This window comes from Melopsittacus undulatus, chromosome 2 (genome assembly GCF_012275295.1).
Source record: "Melopsittacus undulatus isolate bMelUnd1 chromosome 2, bMelUnd1.mat.Z, whole genome shotgun sequence".
NCBI classification, from domain to species: Eukaryota; Metazoa; Chordata; class Aves; order Psittaciformes; family Psittaculidae; genus Melopsittacus; species Melopsittacus undulatus.
This window is the reverse complement of record NC_047528.1, coordinates 115,259,242-115,283,186: the sequence shown is the minus strand read 5'-3', so window position 1 is coordinate 115,283,186 and position 23,945 is coordinate 115,259,242. Positions and strand designations below refer to the sequence as shown.

General features: G+C 54.2%; 1 protein-coding gene and 1 long non-coding RNA gene across 2 annotated transcripts; both read right to left on the bottom strand.

The window, feature by feature from the left end:
- Nucleotides 1-785: 785 nt before the first annotated feature.
- GPR156 (G protein-coupled receptor 156) lies at nucleotides 786-16,119 on the bottom strand. The gene is made up of 9 exons (XM_034060109.1): nucleotides 16,015-16,119; nucleotides 13,544-13,680; nucleotides 11,227-11,362; nucleotides 9,968-10,078; nucleotides 9,215-9,340; nucleotides 8,670-8,765; nucleotides 5,270-5,506; nucleotides 3,329-3,487; nucleotides 786-2,823 (listed from the first exon to the last, which is right to left on the bottom strand). The coding sequence occupies exons 1-9, from the start codon at nucleotides 16,117-16,119 to the stop codon at nucleotides 1,636-1,638; spliced, it is 2,295 nt and encodes a 764-aa protein (XP_033916000.1). The 3' UTR covers nucleotides 786-1,635.
- A 158-nt stretch (nucleotides 16,120-16,277) lies between these two features.
- On the bottom strand, nucleotides 16,278-23,413 carry LOC117438978 (uncharacterized). The gene is made up of 4 exons (XR_004551120.1): nucleotides 23,356-23,413; nucleotides 18,330-18,332; nucleotides 17,517-17,662; nucleotides 16,278-16,418 (listed from the first exon to the last, which is right to left on the bottom strand). It is a non-coding gene; the product is annotated as an uncharacterized lncRNA (long non-coding RNA).
- Nucleotides 23,414-23,945: the final 532 nt, after the last annotated feature.

The window sequence follows — 23,945 nt, the reverse complement described above, 5'->3', positions numbered from 1 at the left end:
GCCTCTCTCCAGCTTTCTTTTAGACCCCTCTTTAGGCCCTGGAAGCTGCTCTAAGACCTCCCTGGAGCCTTCTCCAGGCTGAATAACCCCAACTCAGCTTGTCTCCATAGGAAAGGTGCTCCAGCCATTGGAGCATCTTCATGGCCCTCTTCAGGACTTATTCCAACAAGCCCATCTCCCTCTTGAGTTGGGGGCCCCAGACATGCATGCTCACAGGGTGCTCCTGCTCCCATGGGATCAGGGGATATGGTGCTTCCTAGCTCTACACAAGCTCTGCAGTGTTGGTGTGGCACAGGGTGGACTCAGATGGTTAACACTGCTTTTGGGGAGTACACAAGAAAGTGCTGTGGAGAGGCAGGATGTGCCATGTCTTTCTAAGCTCACCCCCACCCTGCCCTGCTCCTACCTTGTTCAGCATCCCTCCTCATCAGTAAGGGCAGCCCACCCTTCTGCTGGGACCACAGCAGCTCTTCCACCTTCCTCACACCCTGCCTGGGCTTCTCTGTCTCCAGCCCGTGCTGCAGGTTTGCCCTGAAGAATTAGGGGACCCCAGTCAATGTATTTCACTGCAGCCAGACCTGTCAGTGAGGGATTTCACCATCATGTAGGAGAGGACATCATTCAAAACTGGGCTTGGGATTCCTCCATCACCTGCCCTTTTAACAAAGCCTTTCTCCAGAGGGTTTGTTATGCTCCCCATGTGTCAGGTCTCAGCATCCTGAACTTCTGTGGAGGCAATGATATCCTGAAATGCTTCACAAATACCCCCCCAAAAGCAGGCACACTGGATTTACTGTTCTCGATATTTCTAAGATAAAAATTAAGCAGACCATATTAATTTAAACAAACCTCATTCCAGATCCATACAAACACAAAGGGCAAAAACACAAGGCAGAATAAAACAACCCAAGAAGAACCTTTTCAGATCCTCTCTTACATTCGCTAGCCTGTTTTTCCCTTCAGCTCTGACCAGAGTCTCACCTACAACTGTGCAACTACACAAAATGCAAAGACACCTCCAGGGACATCACCTTTGGACTCCATTTCCTCATTCAGATGCTACTAAAAGCCCCATCCCTGAAAGCCTGCTGACGAGGTCCTTGCTTTGCCAGGGAGCAGCACACCCCAGGTGAGCCTGCAGCTGCTTCTGGTGTCCGTGCATCTCCCATCTCCAGCGGGCTGTGATGCTGGTGGGAGGCTCTGCATCACCAGCCTGGGGGAAAGGAGTCCTCCATCTGTCTGTGGTGTGCAAGAAGCCACGCATGGTTCTGGCACACGATGCTGTTTCCCCACTGCACTGGGGAAAGCCCTCTGAGGTGATGAAGGTTGGGCTCTCCCAGGCACCCTGCCCTTCTTTGCACTGCCAGCACTAGGATGGACTCGTGCTGGGTATCTGTGGGGTGCAGGGAGGTGGCCAGAGTAGCCAGGACAAAACCAGTGCCAACCACTCCTCAGCCAAACACGGTTTGCAGTTACCACTGACCAGGCTGGGGCTGACACTGCAATCTGAGCAGGGCAAGCTTTATTCCCAACCCCAGATGCCAGCACAAAACTCATCCTTCAGAGGCACACAGGAAGACGAGTGGTGTTCCAGGGGATGGAGGGCACTTGCCTGCGGGGCAGGGCTGCTCCCCATCACACAAAGGTGGGTTTCAGATCCTCTTTGAAGTTCACCACGGGCTGGGGCCCGCTCTGCTGCTGTGTCCGGTGGCCCGTGCAGCTGCTGGCCTCTGTGTCCGTGTCCGTGTCCGTGCTGCTGCCCAGGGAGCCGCGCGGGCTCTGGAAGCAGACCTCACAGCAGGGCCGGTGGCAGCCGTGGAACATCTCCTCGGAGCTGCTGCTGCTGGAGTCCGAGTCCGGGTAATAGTACAGGGAGCGCAGGGAGGGCTCAGTGGTTCCCCTTAGGGTGCCCTGCCGCCGCCGCTGCTCCCGAAGGATGCACAATGAAGATCCCTGGGATTCCGGCCATCCAGGCCATCCCTCTGGCTGGGGACAGGGCTCCCCAGGGGTGGCTGGAGGGGATGGTGCTGGCGGGTGCAGGAGCCCTCTGCCACCCATCTCCCCTTCCCTCCCCAAGGGGATATGTGCTGACTCCCCACAGCCCCAAACGCTCGCCTCCTTCCCCCCACATGTGGCACAAGGGGACACGTGTCCATGGCAGTGGGCAGAGACAGGGGACAGTGGGATCCTCCGCCGCCGTCTCGCCAGGTAGGGGCTGAAGGGTGTGTGGCTGCCCTGGTAGCCCTCCTGGGCACCCCACATTCCTTCCTGCTCTCCTGGGGGGCCCTGGCTGCCATGTGGGACACCCACAGGTAATGCTGGGCTGCAGGTTTTGCCATCCAGGCTCAGGTCTTGCAGGATTTCCCGCAGCTTCTCACTGCTCACATAGCTGACTTTGGGGGCCGACTCCCAGGCCACCCCAGCCGAGATGCCCTGGTCTGGTAGCTGCTCCGAAGGGTGTCCCATGGCTGTCCTGCACTGCTGGACATCTTCCAGGCCACATTCCACTTCATCCCTGTTGTCAAAACCCATCACCCGAGAGCAAACAGGCTCATGGCTCCCATGGCCCACGTGTTTCTGGAGGTCCTGGGCATTGCTGCCAAGAGGTGATGTACCCAGCAAGCAGGGGGGCTGCCATCCATCCAGCTCCGGAGCCGGGGGGCAGCAGTCACCGCGCACATCCCCACACTGCCCTGTGCTCCCAGTGCAGGGAGCTGGCGGCATCACACCGGGGTTGCAGCCGCTCTCCGCCGACATCAGCCTCATCAGCTTCTCCTTGGCGCTGCTCACTTGCTCCTGCAGGCTCTCGATCACGGCGTTTTTCTGCGTCAAAGACACATCCCCATCGAGCATCAAGCACGGAGCAGGCAGAGGGCACAGAACAGAAACCCATCACCCTGCTCTGCCAGAGCCCCACTGCCAGCGTGTGCGACCTCATCCTCCCATGGAGCCCCCCAGACCCCCCCAGATGTGGGTACAGGAAGCCTGTGGGTGCACTGGGACCGACAGCTCTATGAGCCGGGCTGCTCCTGGCCGTGTAGGGCAGGCAGAGCAGGAGGCTGTAGACAGAGCACCTCCCTCTAAATTAACCAGTTCTGAGTGGGCTGTGGGAACCAGGCTCTCCTGCTCTTCTCCCCATGTGATGGTTGGTTTTTAACTTGAAACCCTTTAGATTATGCTCATGTTTTGGTGCTTTGGGGTGCAGGGCGCTGTGACAAAACCAAGCAGCTCCTCCCCTCAGGAGGGAAGAAGCCAGAGGGGGATTGCCCTTTAAAGCCTTCAACCTACAACAGGGAAGGGGAGAAGCCGGTGGGGCTGGGGGAGGTACCTCGGTGAGCAGCCGCTTCATGGAGTTTTTCTCCCCTATGAGCTGGTAGAGCTGCTCCTCGCTGTACACCGAGCGGCAGCTCCTGCTGGGGCTGCTGAAGTATTTAGCCATGTGGCTCATGGTTTGGCTTTCTTCTTCAAAGGCTTTCCACTGCCTGAGCTGGGGAGAAGAGGAGGGCGTTATCCGTGCGGCATGCACAGCCCCTGCCGACGCGGAGGGAGGCAGGCGCAGCTCCAGCGCCGAGGAGACAAAGGGATGGAGAGCGGAAGACAAAGGCAGGGTGTGATGGAGGAGCAGATACAGGCGGCGAGAGACACGGCAGGGACACTGGGAGCCTCCCATCCGAGCCCTACCCTGTCCCTTAACAGAGAGGGTCAGTGGCTGCGCTGCATCCTCTGAGCACACTGTTTAAAGCCCTCTCCCTGACTCTGTGACAAACAAAGACTGTCACACACACCTCCTCATCCCCGAATCACCCGTGACAAGCTGAAAACCAGCAATGCTCAGGATGTGCTTTCTCATCTAGTGTCTGCCTTGCGCAGCCCAGCTCCAGCTGCTTATTGATCTCTGATGAGCAATAGAGGAGCAAGCTCATTAGGAAAAATAAGCTGATGAATTAAACGATCCAAGTTAAATAAAATGCTCAAGGCCCCCAGGCTACAGCAGGAAAATGGCACAGGCAGAGTGCAAGAACAGCTCCTCAGCTCCTCTGCCCTCGCTTCGAGAGGCCTCACACTTGACAGAGCATCACCAGCAGGCACAGTGTTTGTCAGGGGAGGTTTGGATCCTGCTCCCAAGGGCTGCTCATCCAGTCGGTTGGGACCCTGCAGTTAAACTGCACCAGCTGAGATAGGAGGGGACCTCTGGACATCATCTAGTCCAACCAACCTGCTCAAGCAGGGCCAGCTGGAGCAGGATGCCCAGGACCAATTCCAGCTGGGTCTTGAATACCTCCAAGGATGGAGACCCCACAACCTCTCTGGGCAACCTGCTCCAGTGCTTTGCAACTTCCACAGAACAAAATCAAACCAAAACAAACCCAAAGCAAAAAGGTTTTCTGATGTTTAAATAGAATTTCCTGTGTCCTTCATTCCCTGTCCCATCAGTGCACACCATTGAGAACAGCCTGACTCCCCTTTCCCTGCTCCACCCCCATCAGTATTTATACACATCCCTGAGATCCCCCAAACCCTCTCTTACACAGATGTGCTCTTTCTTCAGCTTTACCTCTTCCTCCTTTTCTCACCTCATTTCCTTGAGCCCAAACATCCCTCCAAACATTAAACTGAGTAAACAACTGTTTCCTCTCCCTGTAACAATGGAAGCATTTTTCCCACTAATGTTGTGGCCAGACATCAGGCTGCTCCTGGAGGACACAGGAAGCAGGAGAGCCTCACCACACCACAAAAGGCTTCCTTCAAACCCCTCTGTGTCCTCCTCCTCCCTTGTGCCAAACCCCAGCTTCCTTCTCCAAGAGCAGAGGGGACAGCCTTCCTTGGGGATCACCAGCCACAAAGACTCTGAGCCTGGCTAGGCCATCTGAATGGCCAGAGCCTGGTGCTATCCCTGCACTTGGTGGGAGTGAATGCATGGGGTATGAGAAGACAGCTGTATGAAGGACAGATCCCACTGCCCACATAGAGGAGGAGGAGGGCAGCAGCTGCTTTGCCTCCTCATGTGCCCTCTGTGTGGCTGCTACCCATGGCACACTAGTGCAGGATGGGTTTCTGAGCATCCCCTCCGTAATGCCCCTGCACTTCTTGGAGACTCAAGGGACCTGCCTGGGGAAGCAAAGGCATGAGGGGCTTGGAGGATGAGGTTTGCAGGTGAGCCCAGACATGTGGGGAAAGAAGCAGAAACATAGGCCACATGGGTGCAGTTCTCAGTGTCCAAACCCGTGCCTGTGTCCAGGCAGGAGGTGGGACACAGGTGACAGCATACCTGAGGGACAAAGATGAAGCAGTTGATGGTGGTTGTACACACAAAGATGCCTCCAGAGGTAAAACCAAACAGCAAGTTGTGCCAGGCACGGAAGAAGCGGTGAACTAAGCAGACAGTGCTGGCAGCCAGGAAAACGAGGTTGACCCCAACGATGAGCGTCAAGGACTGGTTGACTGGCGGGGAGCTGACGTTGTCGGTCAGACCGGCCAAGTAGGTCCCGTACAGCAGGAGGATGCTCTGGAAGCAGAAAAGAGGTTTCCAGAGTATGGAAAATTACAGCCTGATGGTGCCAACTCCCATGTCCTGCTGAGCACGGTGAGCTCAGATACACTCAGCACCATCCTCATTAACGCTCTTTGATCTATAATGCAGCCCTTCAGTGCGTGGTGGTGACGCTGCAGCAAACGCCCCACGTGCTGCTGTGGGTCAGAAGTGGGGCTGGGGGGGAAAGGAGGAGTGAAGGTGCTGGCAGGCCCTGGGGGTCCCAACTAAGGGGCATGAGGAGCTGAGGGTGAGGTCTGAAGGTGATGCCATAGAGCAGGGCATGGCTGGGAGAGGCAAGATGTGGGCAGCCTGGAGCAGGAGCAGCAAAGACAAGAGACAGAGATCCCTGTGGGGATGCAGCGGTGCCATCAAGGAACAACACATACCTCTGAGGGAGCAGGAAGGACATTCAGAAGGACGTTCAGGAAGAAGCAAGGCAGAAGAAGCGGAGGTTTAGACTGGAGGGAAGAGGATGTACTTGGTTCCTCTTTAAATAGAAATCCAGGAAACTCCCAGGTGCAATCCTTCTCCCTTCCCTTGGCTGTTTCCTGTCTGACCCTAGTAGCAGTGACAGGGGCTAGAGAAGTGCACTGTACACAGAAGCCCTCTCTCCCTTGGTGCAGGTCAGCTGTTTCAGAGTAGACTTCCTTGCCACACTGCCCCTCAAGTGTCCCACATATGCACCATTCCAGCGTGCCTGGGATTAAACCACCCAGCAGGATGAATCCCTCCTTTCCCAGGGCACACTGTCAGGAAATGCCAAGTATTTTTTGCCTGCCTCTGTAGTGCAAGGCATGGTTTGCCTTAGGAATCATAGAATCATATAATGGTTTGGGTTGGAAAGGACCTTAAGATCATCCAGTTCCAACCCCTGCCATGGGCAGGGACACCTCATGCTAGACCATGTCACCCAAGGCTCTGTCCAACCCGGCCATCTAACAAAATCCCTGCTCCTGCAAGGACCCAGAATACAGGGAAGATGACCCCTACATCACTCCTGTGCTACCCAGTAAGTTCAACAGTTGGTCTTTTACTAAGAGATGTGAATTGCTATTTGGGCACCAAGTAGAGCTTTGTGACCTGTGGTGCAAACGTTCTGTAGATCCTTCTGGACCCCTCCATGCTGTGACTGCTTGATGACCACAATGGCCACTGCCAGGGATAGGGTCTGGAGGCAAAAGAGGTTCCAGGCAAAAGAGGTTCATGTCCATGGTCTTTGGTGAGACTCCCAACTTGAGAGCACCATGAATTCCTGAGGGAGGTTGTAGTAGCAAGATGTGCCTCACTGGAAACTAGGCTGATGCCCATCCCTGCTTCATGGGATCCACACTGGATCCTAACCATGTTCACCATGGCACACCTCCAAGTACATGGCCAAAGACAAGCCAGCTCTTAATCCTTGAGCAAGAAAACATCCAGCACCAAAGTCACATTAAAATTCATATAACCTATCTGGGACACAGACAACAGCACTGCTGCCTGGTGAACCAGGGCTCTCAGTGAGCACAGCACTAAGTGTTTGTTTGTTTGTTTGTTTTAATCCTGAGCAGAGAACTTGGTTCCTAATTCCAGGCATGTCCTTGGCCAATCGTTTCTGTTCATTGCTCTGGGCCAGGAAAACCAGGATAATAAACAGAGTGGTTTCACAAAGGGCTGAGCATATTAATGCTGTGGAAGCTAAGAAGTGCTATCTACACACCGAGATGGAGCCTACTCTCACATGAGTGTAAATCCAGATTAACTCCAGAGAAACCACTAAAGAAACAACTCCAGTAGGATCAGGTTCAACACAACACTAATGAAGAGTACCTGGGACCGGCAATGGGGATGTTTGATTCCAAAAAGCAGTTTGTAGGAGCTGTAGGTGAAAGCATTACCTGTCCAAACCCTAACACAAACTGGGGACAAAATGAGAGGTGAAGACACAGCATCAAAAGCCAGGGAATGCCTGCAGTCCCTAGCACACAAGGACTTTAAAGGGCAGGCTAGACTAATGTATTTGAAATGAAGTGTAGTGGGGAAAAGGACTTGGTCATTTCATGAAGTCTCTGTTCTTTTTTGTACAATTTTGGGTAGATGGTCAATGGGCTACAAGGATGCTGGAGAGGGACTCTTCATCAGGGACTGCAGCAATAGGACAAGGGGTGATGGGTTCAAACTGAAACAGGGGAAGTTCAGGTTAGAGATAAGGAAGAAGTTCTTTACTGTGAGGGTGGTGAGGTGCTGCAACAGGGTGCCCACAGAAGTGGAAAGTGCTCCATCCCTTGCAGTGTTCAAGGCCAGGTTGGGCAGAGCCTTGGGTGACATGGTCTAGGGTGAGGCATCCCTGCCCATGGCAGGGGGTTGGGACTGGATGATCTTAAGGTCCTTTCCAACCCAAACCATTCTGTGATTCTATTTTACACTGAGTCAGAAAGGAACTGCCTGTACTGCAGGCAGAGATGGAGCCATTCCCAAAGAAAGGCTGTGATCTCACAAGCTTCGTCAACATCAGCTCTCTGAAACGCATCCAGCCTCTGCCAACCCAGGACACATGAGACCACAGATAATTACAGCAGTAATTATACCTACATAGTTACATCAGTGCACATAACTCCTGGAATAAGAATGGCCACGAGCAGAGCTACATCAGTGAAAGTGTACCTCAGTGGTATAATTTAGCTGATACACATCCTGTATGGGTAGGCACCAAGCACTTGTCATCAGCACCTCCCTGAGTTGGAGTCAGAGGACTCAGGGGCTGAGCCACAGAGTGCATCTCTGCAGTGGACAAACACCTGATGCCTTATGGAAAAAGCGTGCTTTAGAAAACAGTAGGATATAAGTTTAAGAAGGGAGATGGATGGGGCATGGGGGAGTTGCAGGGAGAGAACTGAACAGTCAGTATGGGCACAGTGTATGTGGAAGAGATAGTGAAGCAAGGCACAAGTGGCTCACAGCTTTTACAAGGGAATGGAAGAAAACATTCATGTGGGAAGGACTGGAGATGGGAGGGCTTCCGAGATGAACAGGAGTAGCTGGAATCTGCAGTAGGCATGTAGCTTAGGGAGGCAGTGAAACTACGAACACTGCTAAACAGTTTAGGCTGTGAGGCTGGGAGAGATACAATGGGAGAATCAATAAAGAGGTTACATACCTTAAACCCTAGAATGAGAACGAGCCAAAGGTCGGAATAAAGGGATGCGCAGGACTGCACCCGGCTCACTGAGCAGGTCATGCCTTTCTCTGTCGCCTAGGAGGCAAGGGGAAGGCAGGAGTGAAGGCTGCTGCCCTGGGCTGGCAGCAGGCACAGAGCCTGAGCCAGAGACACATCCAAGCAGGTCTGCTCTGTAAAGGAACAGCCAAAGCTGGTGCTGCCAGGGGGATTAAAGAGAGGAACATCTGGGCCCTCTGCTGCCAAAAGGGCTGGTTGAGCTTTTCTCTCAAGCATCTGCAGAGGCCATGGACCTCTCCTGTGTCACACAGGTGACATGCACAGGCCTGGAAATTCTGCAGCAGACCCTCACCTCTGCAATACACAGGACACAAACCCAGCCCAGAGCACCCAGAAGGCTTTCTGGCTTGTTCTTCTCTCTATGTTTTCAAACAGCATCTCCAAACACCCGACCACCCACTGACTTAGTGCAGAGAGATCAGACAGGACACAGGGCAACCCTCCACTGTCTGTCCTCATCCTCTTACCCGGAGCGAGACACTGAGGCTTCGGAAGCACTGGACTGGATCAGAGAATACCCACGTCAAGAGCAGCACAGCATCCGCCAGCACCAATGCTGCCACCATCGCCAGCAGCTGGAGGTCTTTGATAATCTGCAAACAATGCAAGAAGTAAATGCTACTGTCGGGGGCAAATAGGCACCAACAACCTCCATCCCCTTGGGTCTCTTTCTGGTTATTTCTTCCAAGGGATACATCCATCCTAATGCTTCTCCCAGAGTGGAGTCCAGTGGCTCACCTGTATCCGAGTCAGCCACAGGATCTCTGTCTCAAGCACCCAAACTCTTGGAGACCTAACCAGGCTAACCAACATCCCTCCGATGCTGGAGGTAGCTGGTAAATGCTATGACAGAAAACAGCTCCCCAAAACAAGAGCATCATTCCCTACCCTCATATCACAAGCAGAGACCAAAAGAGTGGAGAAAAAAAGCTGGTAGGGTTATAACTTTGCAAGTGTATCACAGATCCTGGTGCCTCAGGAATGGGAGTGCTTGTTGGTACCCACTTCTCATCTCACCTTTCATCTGACACTTGATTTCTTCACTGTTGGAAAGTGGCCACCAGAAGCTGTACAGGCACTGTTACACACAATTCATACCTAGCACAAATTCATACCAGCAATGTGACAGTGGCACCCATCCTCATCACATGCTGCTGTTCCCTGCTACCCCACACCGGTGTGGGGCTCACCAGTGCCCCCCCCGGGTGCTGTGTACTCACCACCCGCTTGTCCGGCACCCGCTGGGTGAACACCCTGTAGAGCCTCCAGCTCTTGCCCAGGACAGGGCCGAACACCAGCGAGGTCCCCACGCAGAGCAGGCAGAGCCGAACCTGCCGGGGCAGAGAGAGGGACTGAGGGGGCAGCTCACAGGGACACCCTCCCACCCTGGGTGCAGTAAACATGGGTGTACAAGTGCCTGTGGCCTCCCGGAGGGTCACATCACATCACCCACTGACCATAGGGTGGAATGAATGAAGAGGTGCATAGTGCTGCTCTGCTCTGCTCTGGTGAGACCCCACCTGCATCCAGCTTTGTGTCCTCAGTGACATGGACCTGCTGGAGAGGGTCCAGAGGAGGGACACAGAAATGATCAGAGGGATGGAGCAGCTCTGCTGTGAGGGAAGGCTGAGAGTTGGGGTTGTTCAGCTGGAGAAGACTCTGGGGAGACCTTATTGCAGCCTTAAAAGGGGTCTATGAGAAAGATGGGGAGAGACTTTGTAGCAGGGCCTGTTGTGACAGGATGAGCAGTGATGGTTTTAAACTAAAAGAGGGGAGATTCAGACTGGATGTGAGGAGAGAATTCTTTGCAGTGATGGTGATAAAACACTGGCACAGGTTGCTCAGAGAGGTGGCGAATGCTCCATCCCTGGAGACATTCAAGGCCAGGCTGGATGTGGTTCTGGGCAACCTGATCTAGTTGAACATGTCCCTGATCATTGCAGGGGGGCAGCACCAGAGGAGCTTTGAAGGTCCCTTCCAACCCAAACCATCCTGTGATTCCATTCCTCCACAGGCATTCCTGCTGCTGCCTTCTCCTCCCCACCGTGAGAGGCTCATCCTTGTCAGAGAGGCAGGCAGCTGGAGAGCAGCAGGGTCACGGAGGGTCCCAGCACCCATAAATGTCACCTCCATTGATTCTCCTAAGCCCAGAGGCCGAGCAGGGCAGCAGGGGCTGCTCTCTCTCTGTGTGCAGGGTGGCTGCCCCAGGCCAGCACACAGGGGCTCATCACACAGGGCAGTGTTCTGACCGAGATCTGCTGTGTAGCCATGAATCACACCTGCAGCTGGGGCTTGCATGAACAGCAAAGGCCATTCAGATGGGAAGTATCCAGTTGTGTTTTGTGTATATGGAAAGCCAAATGTGCCCAGCAGCAAGGTGGTGACAGGCTGCAGCCAAGACAGAGCATGTGTGAGCATGTATGTACATGCACATGTGTGCATGTATGAAGGCACCCATTCCACCAAACCTCTCACTCACCTGAATAAGCTTTTCCACCGCGTCTCCGGATGTCAGGCTCTGCTCTGGAATCCCAAAGAGGTAAGCACTAGTGTAAGTCAAGCCACTGCCCAGCAGGGTCACAATGTTCAGATTGGGGCTGGACATCTTCACGATCCTCCAGGAAACAAAGCAGGGAAGGTGGTGATAGTTAGTGAGTGTCATGACCTGACAGCACAGGGGGAAGGTCCCCTTACAGGGATGATGATGGCCATAAGGGATGCTGACACACTGTTTCCTCCCAGGCCCTGCTCTTCACACTTCCCTCCTCCAGAAGCTCAGCCATTGCTCCATGGGACATACTCTATCCTCCCCTTTAAGGAGGGCTTCACTCTCCTTAAAGCATTCATTTTGCCCTACCCCACTACTATAGGCCAGCAAGATCCCTTCTCCCCAAAGCAAACAGACATCAGGCTTGCCCCATGGCACCTCTACCCCTTTCATGGTTCTGTGGCACAGAAAAGCATCCCTGAGGCAGTTTAAGCTGGTGTCTGTATGGACAAAATAATGTGGCCACACATCCCCACAGCGGCACAGAGCCAGGGGAAGCAATGTGCCATGGCCATGCAGGTGGCACACAGCACAGTGCCCAGTTTTGCCCCCCGTGATTCAAGGCCAACATCTCCCTCCACTGTCCTCTGCTGTAAAGGAGCAGAAATGGGAAATCCTCACCAAAGCAGCCAGGGTGACCATCCCCAACAGTAAGCTTTGGATACAGCAGCTACAAATGGCTGCAGGAACACGCTCTTCCCACTGCTCCTTCCTTGGAGGAGATACTTCCACCCTCAGCACAGCCTCAATGTCAGGAAGCTGCCAGCACTGTTCAGGTTACAGCTTCCCCTCTGTAATTTCACCCCATCACTCATAATCCTGTAACTGTACTCAGGGAGGGGAGAATCGACCCACCAATCTCTCTCGACCTGTTACCCTTCTCCAGCAAGCCCATCAAGTGAAAGCTGTAGCTCCTGCCATCCCCTTTGTAGCTCCATCCCTTCTGCTGCTAAGTCATTGCATTTCTTTACCCTTGTGCTCCTTCCTGGCTTGCAGCCTCATAGACACAGAGCCTGGGACTCAACCTGGCTCTCTCCTTCCCCTGCCTTCCTCACTGTGACTCAGCCCCTTGGAAAGATACTCATCAGTTCACCCTCTCAGCTGCACACTGAATAAGGCCTCCTTTGCCCTCCCAGGTTCAGTAGACAGACCAGTATTTATTTGCTACAGTGCAAATAAATAACACACATTCATTACAGCTTGCTCTGGGAATATCTGCAGGGGCCTCAATAATGTGGTCATCAGTTAAGATGGTCACCAAACCCATCACCACTGTGCTTCAGTAAATCAAGTGCTTGAGGCCACAATGCAGGTCATAGGGCTCAATAGTAACCCTTAGGAGCAGGACCTTCCTGAATGCATGGTGGTTAGGAGGAACATTAACTCAACCAGAGCACTGAAACGGCAGCAGCCCAGCCTGCAGACAGATGCACATCCCTGTGCACAACAGCAGCACATGGAGCACAAAGGCTCTTCGAGGTCAAGCTTGGAAAAGGGATGTGTCTCAGGGGGGAAGAAGTAGTTGAGAGACCAAGAGACCAGTGAAGCTGGGGAGAACGTGGCAAGAAAGCAGGAGGGACATCCAGAATTGCTGAGGAAGGCTAAGTGCTGGCTGAGGCAGTTCTGCAGAGCCTTCTGCTTCATTTATGCTGCATTCAGGGGAGTGGGAGTTTTTACATCCTTTACATCCTTTCTACAGACTGAACAATACCAGGGAAAGGCTGCACTTCAACACCAGCTTCTCTTACCGATGGGGATCATGTTCCCCACCAATATGGACAACCACCAAGCTGTGGCCCAAGTGGCCCAACAGCAGGAAGGACGTGCACACTGTGGAGAGCATGACGGCTTTGTTCATGGAGCTATGATGCTCAAACTGATGCTCCCAGGACTGTGAAGTGGAGAAAGAGACCAGGTCTCTCTGCTCAGTCCTGTTGATGGTTTGATTGAATGGCATCTTTGGGATGAGACCATACACTGCTGCCTGTGCCAAACCGGAGGGCATCCATGCACTCTCTTATCCACAGCTCCCTGCCTTTGGGAGGAAGGGAGCAGTCCGAGCAGGATTGTCTCCACCAGTGATCAACACTGGGTGTGATGGAGAAGGCTGCAGTATCCCTGGAATTGCCCTTGCTTGCCCCATGCTGCTCCCTCAGTCTTGTACCCTCCTGGCCATCAGCTCAGAGCCCAGTCCTGAAGGAGCCCAACCCCACTGCTCCAGCTCACAGCAGGAAGGGGAAGCCCTTACCTGTTCTTCCTGAAGCGAATGGTGAAGACAAGAAAGAAGAGTGCCAGCAGGACTCCTCCAGTCAGGAATGTCCACACAATTCCCAGAAGAGCAGCAAAGAAGGATGGGGAGCTCTTCCCACTGCGGTCAGAAGATGTCTGCAGGAGGGAAGAGGACATTGCTGACACCACTGTACCAGACCAGGGCCAGTGAGCTGTGTGTAGACTGGAAGCAAGCTGTGCCACTTGCTGAGTGCACAGGAGGAGAGGGCAGACCTGGAGCCCTCATCTTAACTAGCCAAATCCATAAGGAAGCCATACAAGTGACTCAGAAACCTCAGGCAGCCCTGGTCATGGGAGAGGGGAAAACAGGCAGCAGTTCTGTACTTTTCTCTGGATGAAGACCCTGGTTTGTAGAGCACTGCTTTGGGAACTGGGGAGTTCATCCTTGGCTCCCACCCTCATCCCTACACACCACTGGTACCCAGCCTGCTGGGAGACACGACCAGGAGCCAGCGGCACAGGGAAGGGAGTGGGACAGTGTTTGTCAGCTGTGTTGGCCAGTGACACACAGGGCTGGGCTCCAGCTCTCCTGCTGGTCCTTGGTGCACAACACCTGAAAACTGGCTTCTGAGGGACACTCCCAGCACAGGTGTGATGGAGGCAGCTCACTCCTTGCATGCAGGTGACCTTGTGGTTGTACATCTCCATTTAAAATACTGCCTGTTAACATAGGCTGCATAAAATGATCCCGTGTGAAACAAGAAATCCATTTCCGCTGTGGATTGAAAATACTCCAGCATTTTAACAGGGTCTGCATGTGTGGGTTGGCTCACACACAGTAAAGTATTACTTTTACTTAACTTCCCTTCAAGGGGAAGGAAGATGACAGGGACTGAGCTGTCACACACCTCCTCACTAACTTCTCTGGTGTTTTCTCAGGTATTCCCGTTCACCTGCATACAATTTCTATGGCAGGAGGCTGTTTCCCTGACAGCTGCCATTGCCCCAAACTTCCAGTTCTCCCCTCAAGGTCTGAGCTGTTTCTGCTTCCAGCCTTGCTAGAAACTAATCTGCAGGAAGAAGTCAGACAGTTGTTTGAAGCCAATTCCTTGTCTCCCCTTCCCCAGCTGAGCTCCTTTTCCTCTGAGTAAGCAAGAACATGGCACAGCCTGGGGAATTAAAGCCAACACGTAACTCTCAAATCAAAACCGTGTCACTGCCACGTGAGCACGGGCGGCCCTTGCCAGCCCACAGGCTGCTCTGGTCTCGGGGTAAGGCTGGGATACACACAGCCAAGAGCTGCTGCTGCTGTGCTGTGCTGGGATACAGCCCTGCTTTGCTGGGATCACTGGGGATTCATCTCTCTGCTGCAAACTGCTCCCCACCTCCTGTCCCCATTCCCTGGGGTCTTCTGGCTCTCTGGGAAATGAAGACCACACCACATAGTGGAGGTGGTCGGACAGGTTGGTCTCCTTCCCCTTACACCAGGACCTGCTGTGAAATACCTAGAATCTATCTTCCCTCCTGCCCGGAGCTGATGGGGCTGCTCAGGGCTGGTACAAGACTGTAATGTCATCCTGTTTCTGTGTCCTCCCTGGTCAAGCCCATGAATAACACCTGGCTTTTGCCACTAAGATGAGCAGGGCAGACTTGGCATCCCAGTGCTCCCACACTTCACTCCCAACTGCATCCACCAGCAGCATCTTTCCAGCTCTGGCCACTGCTGAAAGCACTACTGCACCCTTTTCCCAGGAACCACCCAAGCATCAGAAACACCTCTGTGGTTTCCACCTTTCCTTTGCAAACACATACCTCCTGTCCCCCCTCAACCACTGTTTCCCTGGATGTTGATCCTACTTGAAGTTGATGGAGCGCTTTGTTTGCCACTGAGCTGAGTAAATCCTGGCCCTAGCAGGGGGAATATTAATTGCAAGGCAGCTGCCTGAGCCAGAGGAGCCAAGCAGCTTATGGTCTTCTAATTAAAGGCCCATGGTCCTGCTGAACATGGTGGAGAACCAGGCGGGCCAAGCCTTGCTGGTCCATCCAGCAGCCTCATGCAGAGCCAACTGCAACTAAGTGCATCCCAGCGTCATTTCTACTGGCTTAGTGGTAGGGGGAGGTAGCACTTATTATAGATGATGACTTTTAATTAAATCCAGCTCTATTCATATTTGAAAGGCACTTTGAAGTTCCAGGGGATGGGAAAGGTGAAGGGCAGAGGAAGCATCCCAGGCCACTCCTAAGTGGCTGTCACGCTGGGCAATGCATGGGAGGGTTGCTTGACACAACTTGGCTGTTGTGGCTGCTTCCTCACCTTCTGGCTAACTGCTGGGTGTCATCTAGACAGTGCTTGTGTTGGAGGCCATCCCAGGAGGTGACAGCATGCTGCCTGTGGCTGGACAGCTGTGCCCCCCTCTCCATCCCTCCACCCAAACCCACTCCTTGCAGAGCAAACCTCTGCCAAGAGCACTCTCCTGCCTCCGTACGTACCACTGTGACAGTGCAGAGCTCCTGCAGCGCCCGCTGATGCTGCTCCTGGCTGCCAAAACTGGAGCTGCCATTGCAGAGCTGAGAGCAGTTGAATCCTGGCTCCATAGCACATCCTCAGCCGTCATCCAGCCGTACCTTCACCCCTGCCAGAAAGACAGGGGTCAGCTTTCTCCAACAGGAGGAAGCCTTTGGTGTGTACCACATCCCCCCATCAGCAGGGTGAAAGGAAGGGGTCCAGCAGCCTGGAGCTGAGCTTACCCCAACTGATGCAGTGCACATCCAGAGCCAGGGCAGGGAGCACCCACCTCCCGCTGTCCCTCGGGGTGTCCTCTGCAGCGAGGGGGGTCAGCACAGGGTGCACATTCCCATGGAGCACGGTGGCATCCCAAGCCTCGTGTACCACCCTGCAGAGCAACACACAGCAGGGTCACAGCAGCCCCTGGCCCCTACACCCCAACTGAGGACCCCAAACCAGAGAGCATCCAAGGGGGACAAGTGCTGGTCCGAGCTGGACTTGGCACCTGGCATCCCAAGCCTGATGCAGCTTGATTGCCTGATGCAATCCATCCCCCCCACCAGTGGGATTCCAGGACCTATCTCCACAGGTCTCTCCCATGCCAACAGCTGCTGCCTTTTCCTGGCACGTTCACTTCTTCAGGCAAAGAACCAGCAAGTGAAGACAACAACAAACAGCAACAAGTGTTGCTGTCACTTAATGGGACCTACACCCAGACCTGGGTGAGCAGGGGAGGAAGGCACTTGAATTACACACGTACCACAGGGTTTTGGCTGACGTGGCCCAGGCAGCAGCCCAGCCAGCTGAGGAGCAGGCTCTTTATTAAGGAGATTTAAAAGCCTGGCACCTCCGTGCTCCCCATCCCTCCCGGCGCTCCGGCTGCCAAGGGATTGTCCCTGCCTGCTCCCGCTCCCCTCGCACCACCTTCGCCTCTGTTCCCTCTTTCATTTCTCTTTCTGGTGGGGATTTTAATAGGCCTCATTACCATTTTAGACATGAGGTCATACTTATCCTCAAGCATCCTTACTCAATTACCATTGTCACTGGTTTTAATTAGCTTCCAGTGCACGACCATAAGCAAGTCTCCCGTCGTTAGCAGCTGGGGAGGAAGCGTAATAGCTCATTCCCTATTTGCTCCTAACAACTGGTAGGAGGGAAAAACATATCCATCTCGTGCTCCTCCGGGCTGCATCCCAGCTGAGCATCCCTTGTGCTCACACCCTGCTCCTGGCCACTGCTCCATCCTTCGCTGCTGCTGAGCCCAACATTTTGATCCCCTCTCCTTACAAGTCCTTCCTTTGGAAAAACTCCTGTCATTACATGAACAAAGAAGGAGTGAATACAAATGAAGTGTGGTCACCGGGACCTGGTCTGAAACTTGCTGATTTTCATGGGAGATAATCATCAGGATTCAAATGCCAGAAAAGCTAAAGGTGCTATTCCCAGCTGGTGCAAACAGATTCTGAGTTTTAAAGAGGTCACTTACAAGTCCCAGCTCAGCAGACCCCACGTCCACAATGAGCAGAGCAGCAACAACCACAACTCTTCCTCTGGCAGAAGCCCTGGTGTGCTGTGGGTCTGGATGCTGTCCTGCCTGCACCAGGACTACCCCCGATGAGATCAGCTCAACACCTGCAAACACAGTCACACATTACCCACATGCATGATAGAGGCTGTTCTCAAGAGCCCTCTCCATCAAGCCCCCCTCTCTCCTTCTGGCTTGTAGCAAACCGTGGTGATGTTTTCCCCCTCCAAGCAGGGACACCTTCTTGGGGTTCCCATTCCCTTCATCCCTCAGGCTGAGCCATCAGGTGAGGTGTACACAGCTGATGGAGACATGGTGCTAACGGCTCCCACACAACATTGATAACCAGGCCAATTAGCACTCATTAGTATGCAACAATGCAAGCATTAGTGTGGCTGTTGCCACAAGGCAACTGGCATTTCCAGCCAGCAGGAATGCTGCTCCATGGCCTGGAGAGCATCCAAGGGGGACAAGTGCTGGGGAGAGGGGGTCACTGCCCTTCAGAGTGAGGTGGGCAATGACTGGGGGGGACAGACAGCAACACAGGTAAGAAAACACATGTTTAAGATGTGGGGTCTCTTGAGGACAGAGACTTGTTGGGTTTTGGGTTGTTTTGAAGGCCAAAACACACAACAGTTCTGGTAAATCACTTCTGGAGCCTTCTCTTCTCCAGGCTGCCCCAGCCCAGCTCTCTCAGCCTGGCTTCAGAGCAGAGCTGCTCCAGCCCTTGCAGCATCTCCATGGCCTCCTCTGCACTCACTTCAACAGCTCCACGTCCTCTGGTGCTGGGGACCCCAGAGCCAGATGCAGGACTGCAGAGGGGGTCCTGTGAGAGCAGAGGGGGAGCATCCCCTCCTTCCACCTGCTGCTCACGCTCCTTTTGATGCAGCCCAGCACAGGGATGGTTTCTGGGCTCAAGCACCCACTGAAACCAGGTCACATCCAGTCTTTTGTTCACCAGTATCCCAAGACCTGCAGAGGGCAGCTCTCAATCCCTCCATCACCCAGCAGAAGTTTGTTCTCCTTTTGTGTGTTTCTCACTCCAGAAACATTAGGCTCCCATTTGGGTAATTTCAGCTCTTTGAAAGGGCATTAACACCTCCTGTTAGCCTGTCCATCACAGAGGGAAAAGGGAAGCCAGAGAGTGATGCCGACTGTCAGTGCAGTTTACTGTTGTTTGGTTTTCAAACAGCAGACACGAGGGAACACCAAGAGAGCAGTTTCTGACAGCCTGCACACACCATGGGAGCAGACATATGTCTGGTGAAGTGAAAGCCTTGCTCAGCTCTGCTTGCCTTGCTCTCCTCCCCTTGCCTCCCTTGGTCTTTGTGTATTGCATCTGCTGACTGGCTGGGTCATAGTGGCTAGTATACGGCCATGGCTGAGCATCGGTGTGCATGTGGCCATGATCCAACAAGCCTGAAGCTGATAGGAAGCAAGTGACTGGGCCATATGCATATAGCACCATCACCTTCTAACACAAAAAGGAAGTGCTGACTGTTAAAACCAATATTCAGATAAAAGCAATTCATGGACATCTCAATGGTTGGTCTTCAGGGCTGGAAAACCTTTTTCTTTAGCTCCTTCAAGACTCAAGATTACTTACCTACCACTGCTGAGCAACTGGTAATGCAAACTGCATAAATACCCCTCAAAAGAGATGCAGTTGATGATGTCTAAATGTACATCTTGACTTTCTGAAAGTTCCTTCTTTCCTTCAAGACCTTTCTTTTGAAATAACAGAGGAAAAAACCCCACAACTTGCAGAGGCTGAAAAACTGATGCAGTGTGTATGGGCCCAGAGCAGGCAGAATGCACATTTCACCCCAACCAGTTCCTTTTGGTGTAGCACTGAAAGAGAGACTTCTTCCCAAAGAACAAGGTGATGTCAGAGCTTGGTGGAGAACAGAAGATGCCCTATCACAGACAACAGAACAACTGCATTCAGAAATGTGCCAGTTTTCATGATCCTGTCTGGTCATAGCAGCTCTGGCAGAGCAATGGTACATGTAAACCTCTGCAAGGGAAGAGCAGAACACATCTGGAGAAGCACATCTGTTAAGAAGACAATTGTGTGACCAGCTGCAACAGAGAGACAGAGAACAAGCAGGAGGGGAAGGAGTGATGTGCACAGAGCAGAACCACTCCTGCCACCTCAGGAGGGGAGCAGGAGGACCTCAGCTCACCCATCTGTGCTGTTACTACCACTGCTGATGGTAGATGGAGGTGTTCTGGTGGGCTGCTATTCGGATGCCAGGGCACACACACTTAAACCAGCAACCTCTGGATAACTGTTCAGCGAGATGAATGACACGAGATGGGGTTTTGCAATTCAGAAGATGCTGGCGCTTCTGAGACAGCCTCTGCTCTTCTTGTCCAACAAGATCCCTTCTTGTTTGACCTGAGAAACCTGCAATATTGCCAACCCCAAGGCGATCCAAAAAATCCCAAGCCAGACTTACTGCAACCCCCCCACCAGAGCCAGTTGAAAATCAGGAGTTAAAATGCACAGTGTATCTGAAGCTTATTGTTAATTTACATGTAAAGCTTCAGCATTGACGTTGTCACTTTCCCCTGCAAACACAAAAGGAAAGAAAACCAGGAAACTGTGCTTATGTAATCCTAAAACCTGGTTTATACAGTCCCAAAGCTTGGGAACACTGGGGAGCTGCAATGTTGTCACCCTGCTTCACAGGGACTGTGCCATGCTCTTCCTCATGGGATTGCCAGAGCCACCTCCAGGCCTCTCAGGTATCTTCATCCCCATCAGGCAGAGCAACACTATGGGACAAATCACAGGGTCCAAATGGAGGCATCTTCCCACCCAAGCAGTGTTCCTGGCTATGCTCTCACTCAGGACCCATGTCCAGGGTAGGGGTGATCACCACCAGGAGCTGCAGGACCTTGCTGCATGCAAAGGCAGCAGATGCAGGACAAGATGCTTTTGTCTCCCATTGCACAGGCAGCTCATCAGGAGACTGAAACCTGGAATTTCATGTTGACTGGAGCAAGATGCTGTTTTGAAGCCTCCTCTCCATTTCAGACAGCATCTCCCAGGATCTTGAAGGCAATAGTTTCTGAACACCAACCTTATCGATTGCCCCAGAGCCGTGTGTCTGTCCCCTATAGCTCAGGAGGATGGCACCAAGCTGGCACATTTAGCTCTGCCCCTACTCTTAACTTTGTTAAACTCCCTCCTGGCTCCTTTCAATTCATTGGGTTATGTTTTAAGTTCACAGAAACCTCCATGCAAAGAAAGCCATGACTGTTTTGAACTGCCACGTGGTCCTGCAAGGAGCTGACTCACAGGTCTCCCACTAGGGAGCTGATAAGGCTTTTAACTCTCTAATCTTAATTACTATACAATGGTAGACACGCAAGGAACAGAGACAGAACAGACTGGAGATGCTCAAAGGAAGGAAAACTGAGAGGCAACACCAGAGGACCAGGGGAGCAGAGAAGAGGAACACGACCAGAGCTGATGGGGAGGTGAGCCAGATCCCTGGAGCCATTTCCATGCTGGAAAACTGCTTGGCCACCATGCCCTGTGCCCACAGAAGCACAGCTCCTGCCCCCCATGCTCCCAAAGAGAAGATACATGAAAACCCTCAAGCATCCACTTCATGAATTGCCATCCCTGGTAGTTGCTGTGGGGCAAGCAGTGAGCCCCTGGCTGCAGAGCTGGTTACACCTGCATCCCTGCCAGGGATCACTCCTGTATCCCTGCCCAAGGAAGCTGGCACCTTGTTGCAGAACAAGGATGCCATAGCACAGGGATGCTGCAGACACCTTGCTGCAGCTGTGTGACTTGCCTACCAGGACACTGATTCAAGGCACTGTCAGTGTCCTAGTGCAGCATCAACAGGTCTCCTTGCTCAGAGCCTGGGGTCCCTGCCCATCCATGTTGTTCCCATTGCCTATACAATCCTCTCTTCTCCCATCCACCGCAGGCATTCCCTCCGTCAAAACACTGCCTTTTCCCAGGCCGTTCCCATGGAATACTGCTACCTTCTGCTTTGTGCATCTGCCCCAACCCACTGCTCGGAGACACAGCTCTGCCCCAGGCGCTGCTGCTGGCAGCCCCGGCATCCCTCGCACCCATCAGCTCCCTCTGCCTTTAGGGTGTTTGCCTGATGAACTGCAGCACGTTAAACAGCATGAGAGGTAAAGGAGCCTGACGATTTAGTGTTTTGATTTACAGGAGAGATCTCCCCTGTGGTTGAGGTGTGTATGGCTTAATTACAAAGCAGCAGCTCAGCCCCCCTGAAGCTGTCGGCTGCAGAGCTATCAGATGCAGGGGAGGAAGAGGCCACAGAAGGGAGTGTGTTCATGAAATCACATTTCAGATGGAGCCTGTGCCCTCGAGAGCTCTCCCCTTCCAAAGCTGGCAGGAACCCTCATGCAATCAGACACCGTCCCCTCGCAGCCTTCGCAGCACCAGCGTGCTGTGTTTTCATGGGCAGGATAGGATGGCCTATGGGGTTGCAGAGCCCCACAGCCCTAAGCATAGGGACAGCTGCTGACCCGAGCCAGGCTGGCATCATTTCTCTCCTCTTTTTAATTTGTCAGGATTTTGGGACTCTAATCCCTGTCAGAGGAGGCAGAACAGAGCCCTGCAGCTCTTCCACCTTGCCCCCATTGATAGAGCAGTGAAGAGCATTTCCCCCTAGGAGACAGATTTGACTGGAGGCTCTGAGGACCAGAGATGCCCACAGCTCATCTAGCTCACCTCCCTGCTACCGCAGTGACTGCACCCAGTGGTCCCCTGCTCCTGCTTCTCAACCCGGTGCTGGGCAAAGCCCCATCAAGGGGCAGGGCCTCACCAAGCATTCCACAGGGTTTGCCTGGCAGGACTCCCTGCAGACAGCAGAGGCTTGCTCAGGGGTTGAGAGCTGCAGCTCCAGAGTAGGAGGCATGACCGAGCCTGGATGAGTGGGAAGCACTTGAACTGTGCAAGCCCAGGGTCTGCAATAGGAGAGGCGCACACAGTGCCCCGCGATGCGGCAGCGACATCAAGGATGCATAAGAAGCGGCAGCTGCAACTCAACCCTGACAGCTCCCGGTTACCAGCGATCCGGTTTCCTTGGCCTCCTCCCTGCCCCTCTCAGGCTGCAGAGCACCTGTGGGGCAGCGGAAAAACCAGGGCTGGGTGAAGGCTTCATGAGCCACCCCCCGGGACACAGCCAAGCCCCTGGGTGCTGTGTGATGCTCAACTCCAGCAGCAGAGGAGCAAGTGTCGGGTCCAGGAGTGCCCCCCAGGGGCTGTCACCCCTAGTAGCTGGGGCAGGACTGTGGATCCAGCACTGAAGGGGCACCCGGGTCCCTCTCCGCACAAACAGGCAGTTACACTGCGGGGTTGGTTGCAACCTTACTTCTCCCCAAACTGAACTCCACAAGACACGCAGCCTGCCCAGCAGCAGCTTCCTTAGGACAAACCAACCAGCGCTGCAAGTCCCCATCTTTTCACCCTGCCAGACGCCCCTTTCCCACTGCAAAGTGCCGGCAGCCTCCCGCTCCTGCAGCTTGTAGGACTGTATTTCCTAGAGAGAACCCACCACCATTCCGAGCTCAGGGGTGCGCTGCGGCCACCTCCGAGCCAGCGAACGGGCTCCATCCCCAAAACGCGCTCCCAACCCCGGCCTTCCCCCCACCGCTGACCCCACCGCGGGGCGGGGGGCCTCGGGGTGCCCCTCCGCGCTCTGACAGCCCAGCCCCACGGCCTCGCAGCTGGATGTGGGGAGCGGGGCAGCCCCATACACCGCTACCAGCCCCCTGCTCCCCATCGGACCCCCCGACCCACCTTTAGGGACTGCGCCCGTGCGCGGACCTGCGGGCGGCTGCCTCCGAGCGGCCCGGTGGGGCGGAGCGGGACGGGGCGGAGCGGGGCGCGGCTCCCGGGGCTCCGTGCTCGCCACCGCCCCGCAGCGCCCCGGATCGGAGCGGATCGGATCGGCCCGGACGGGGGCGGCTCCAGCGCCTCCAACGGGGACGGGGCTGCTCGGCCCTAACCCGGACCAGAGCCGCTGGGAGTCATGGCCCCGGCTCCGCGCACCCCTTCCCCAAACACCGCCTGTCCCAGAGCCGGACACAGCGGGACCCGCAGCCCAGCAGCCCTCCGGCCCCGTCTGACCTGACACCGCAGCCGCAGCCCGTTATCCCCGTGGACTGTCCCGCCGGCACACGGCTGTGCCCATCTCCTGTCGCTGGCCCCGCTGGTAATAAGGCATCTGGCTCCGGCGCTGCCTGCAGCTGAGGCAGCACAAAAACCCCACATCTGTGGCAAAACCGGCTGGAGAAGGTGAGTAAACACGAGTAAGCACAGCCTTGTGCTCCATGACCTGCTTGTGCAGCCCCAGGGCTAGGGGTAGCCAACGTGACTACTGCAATAGG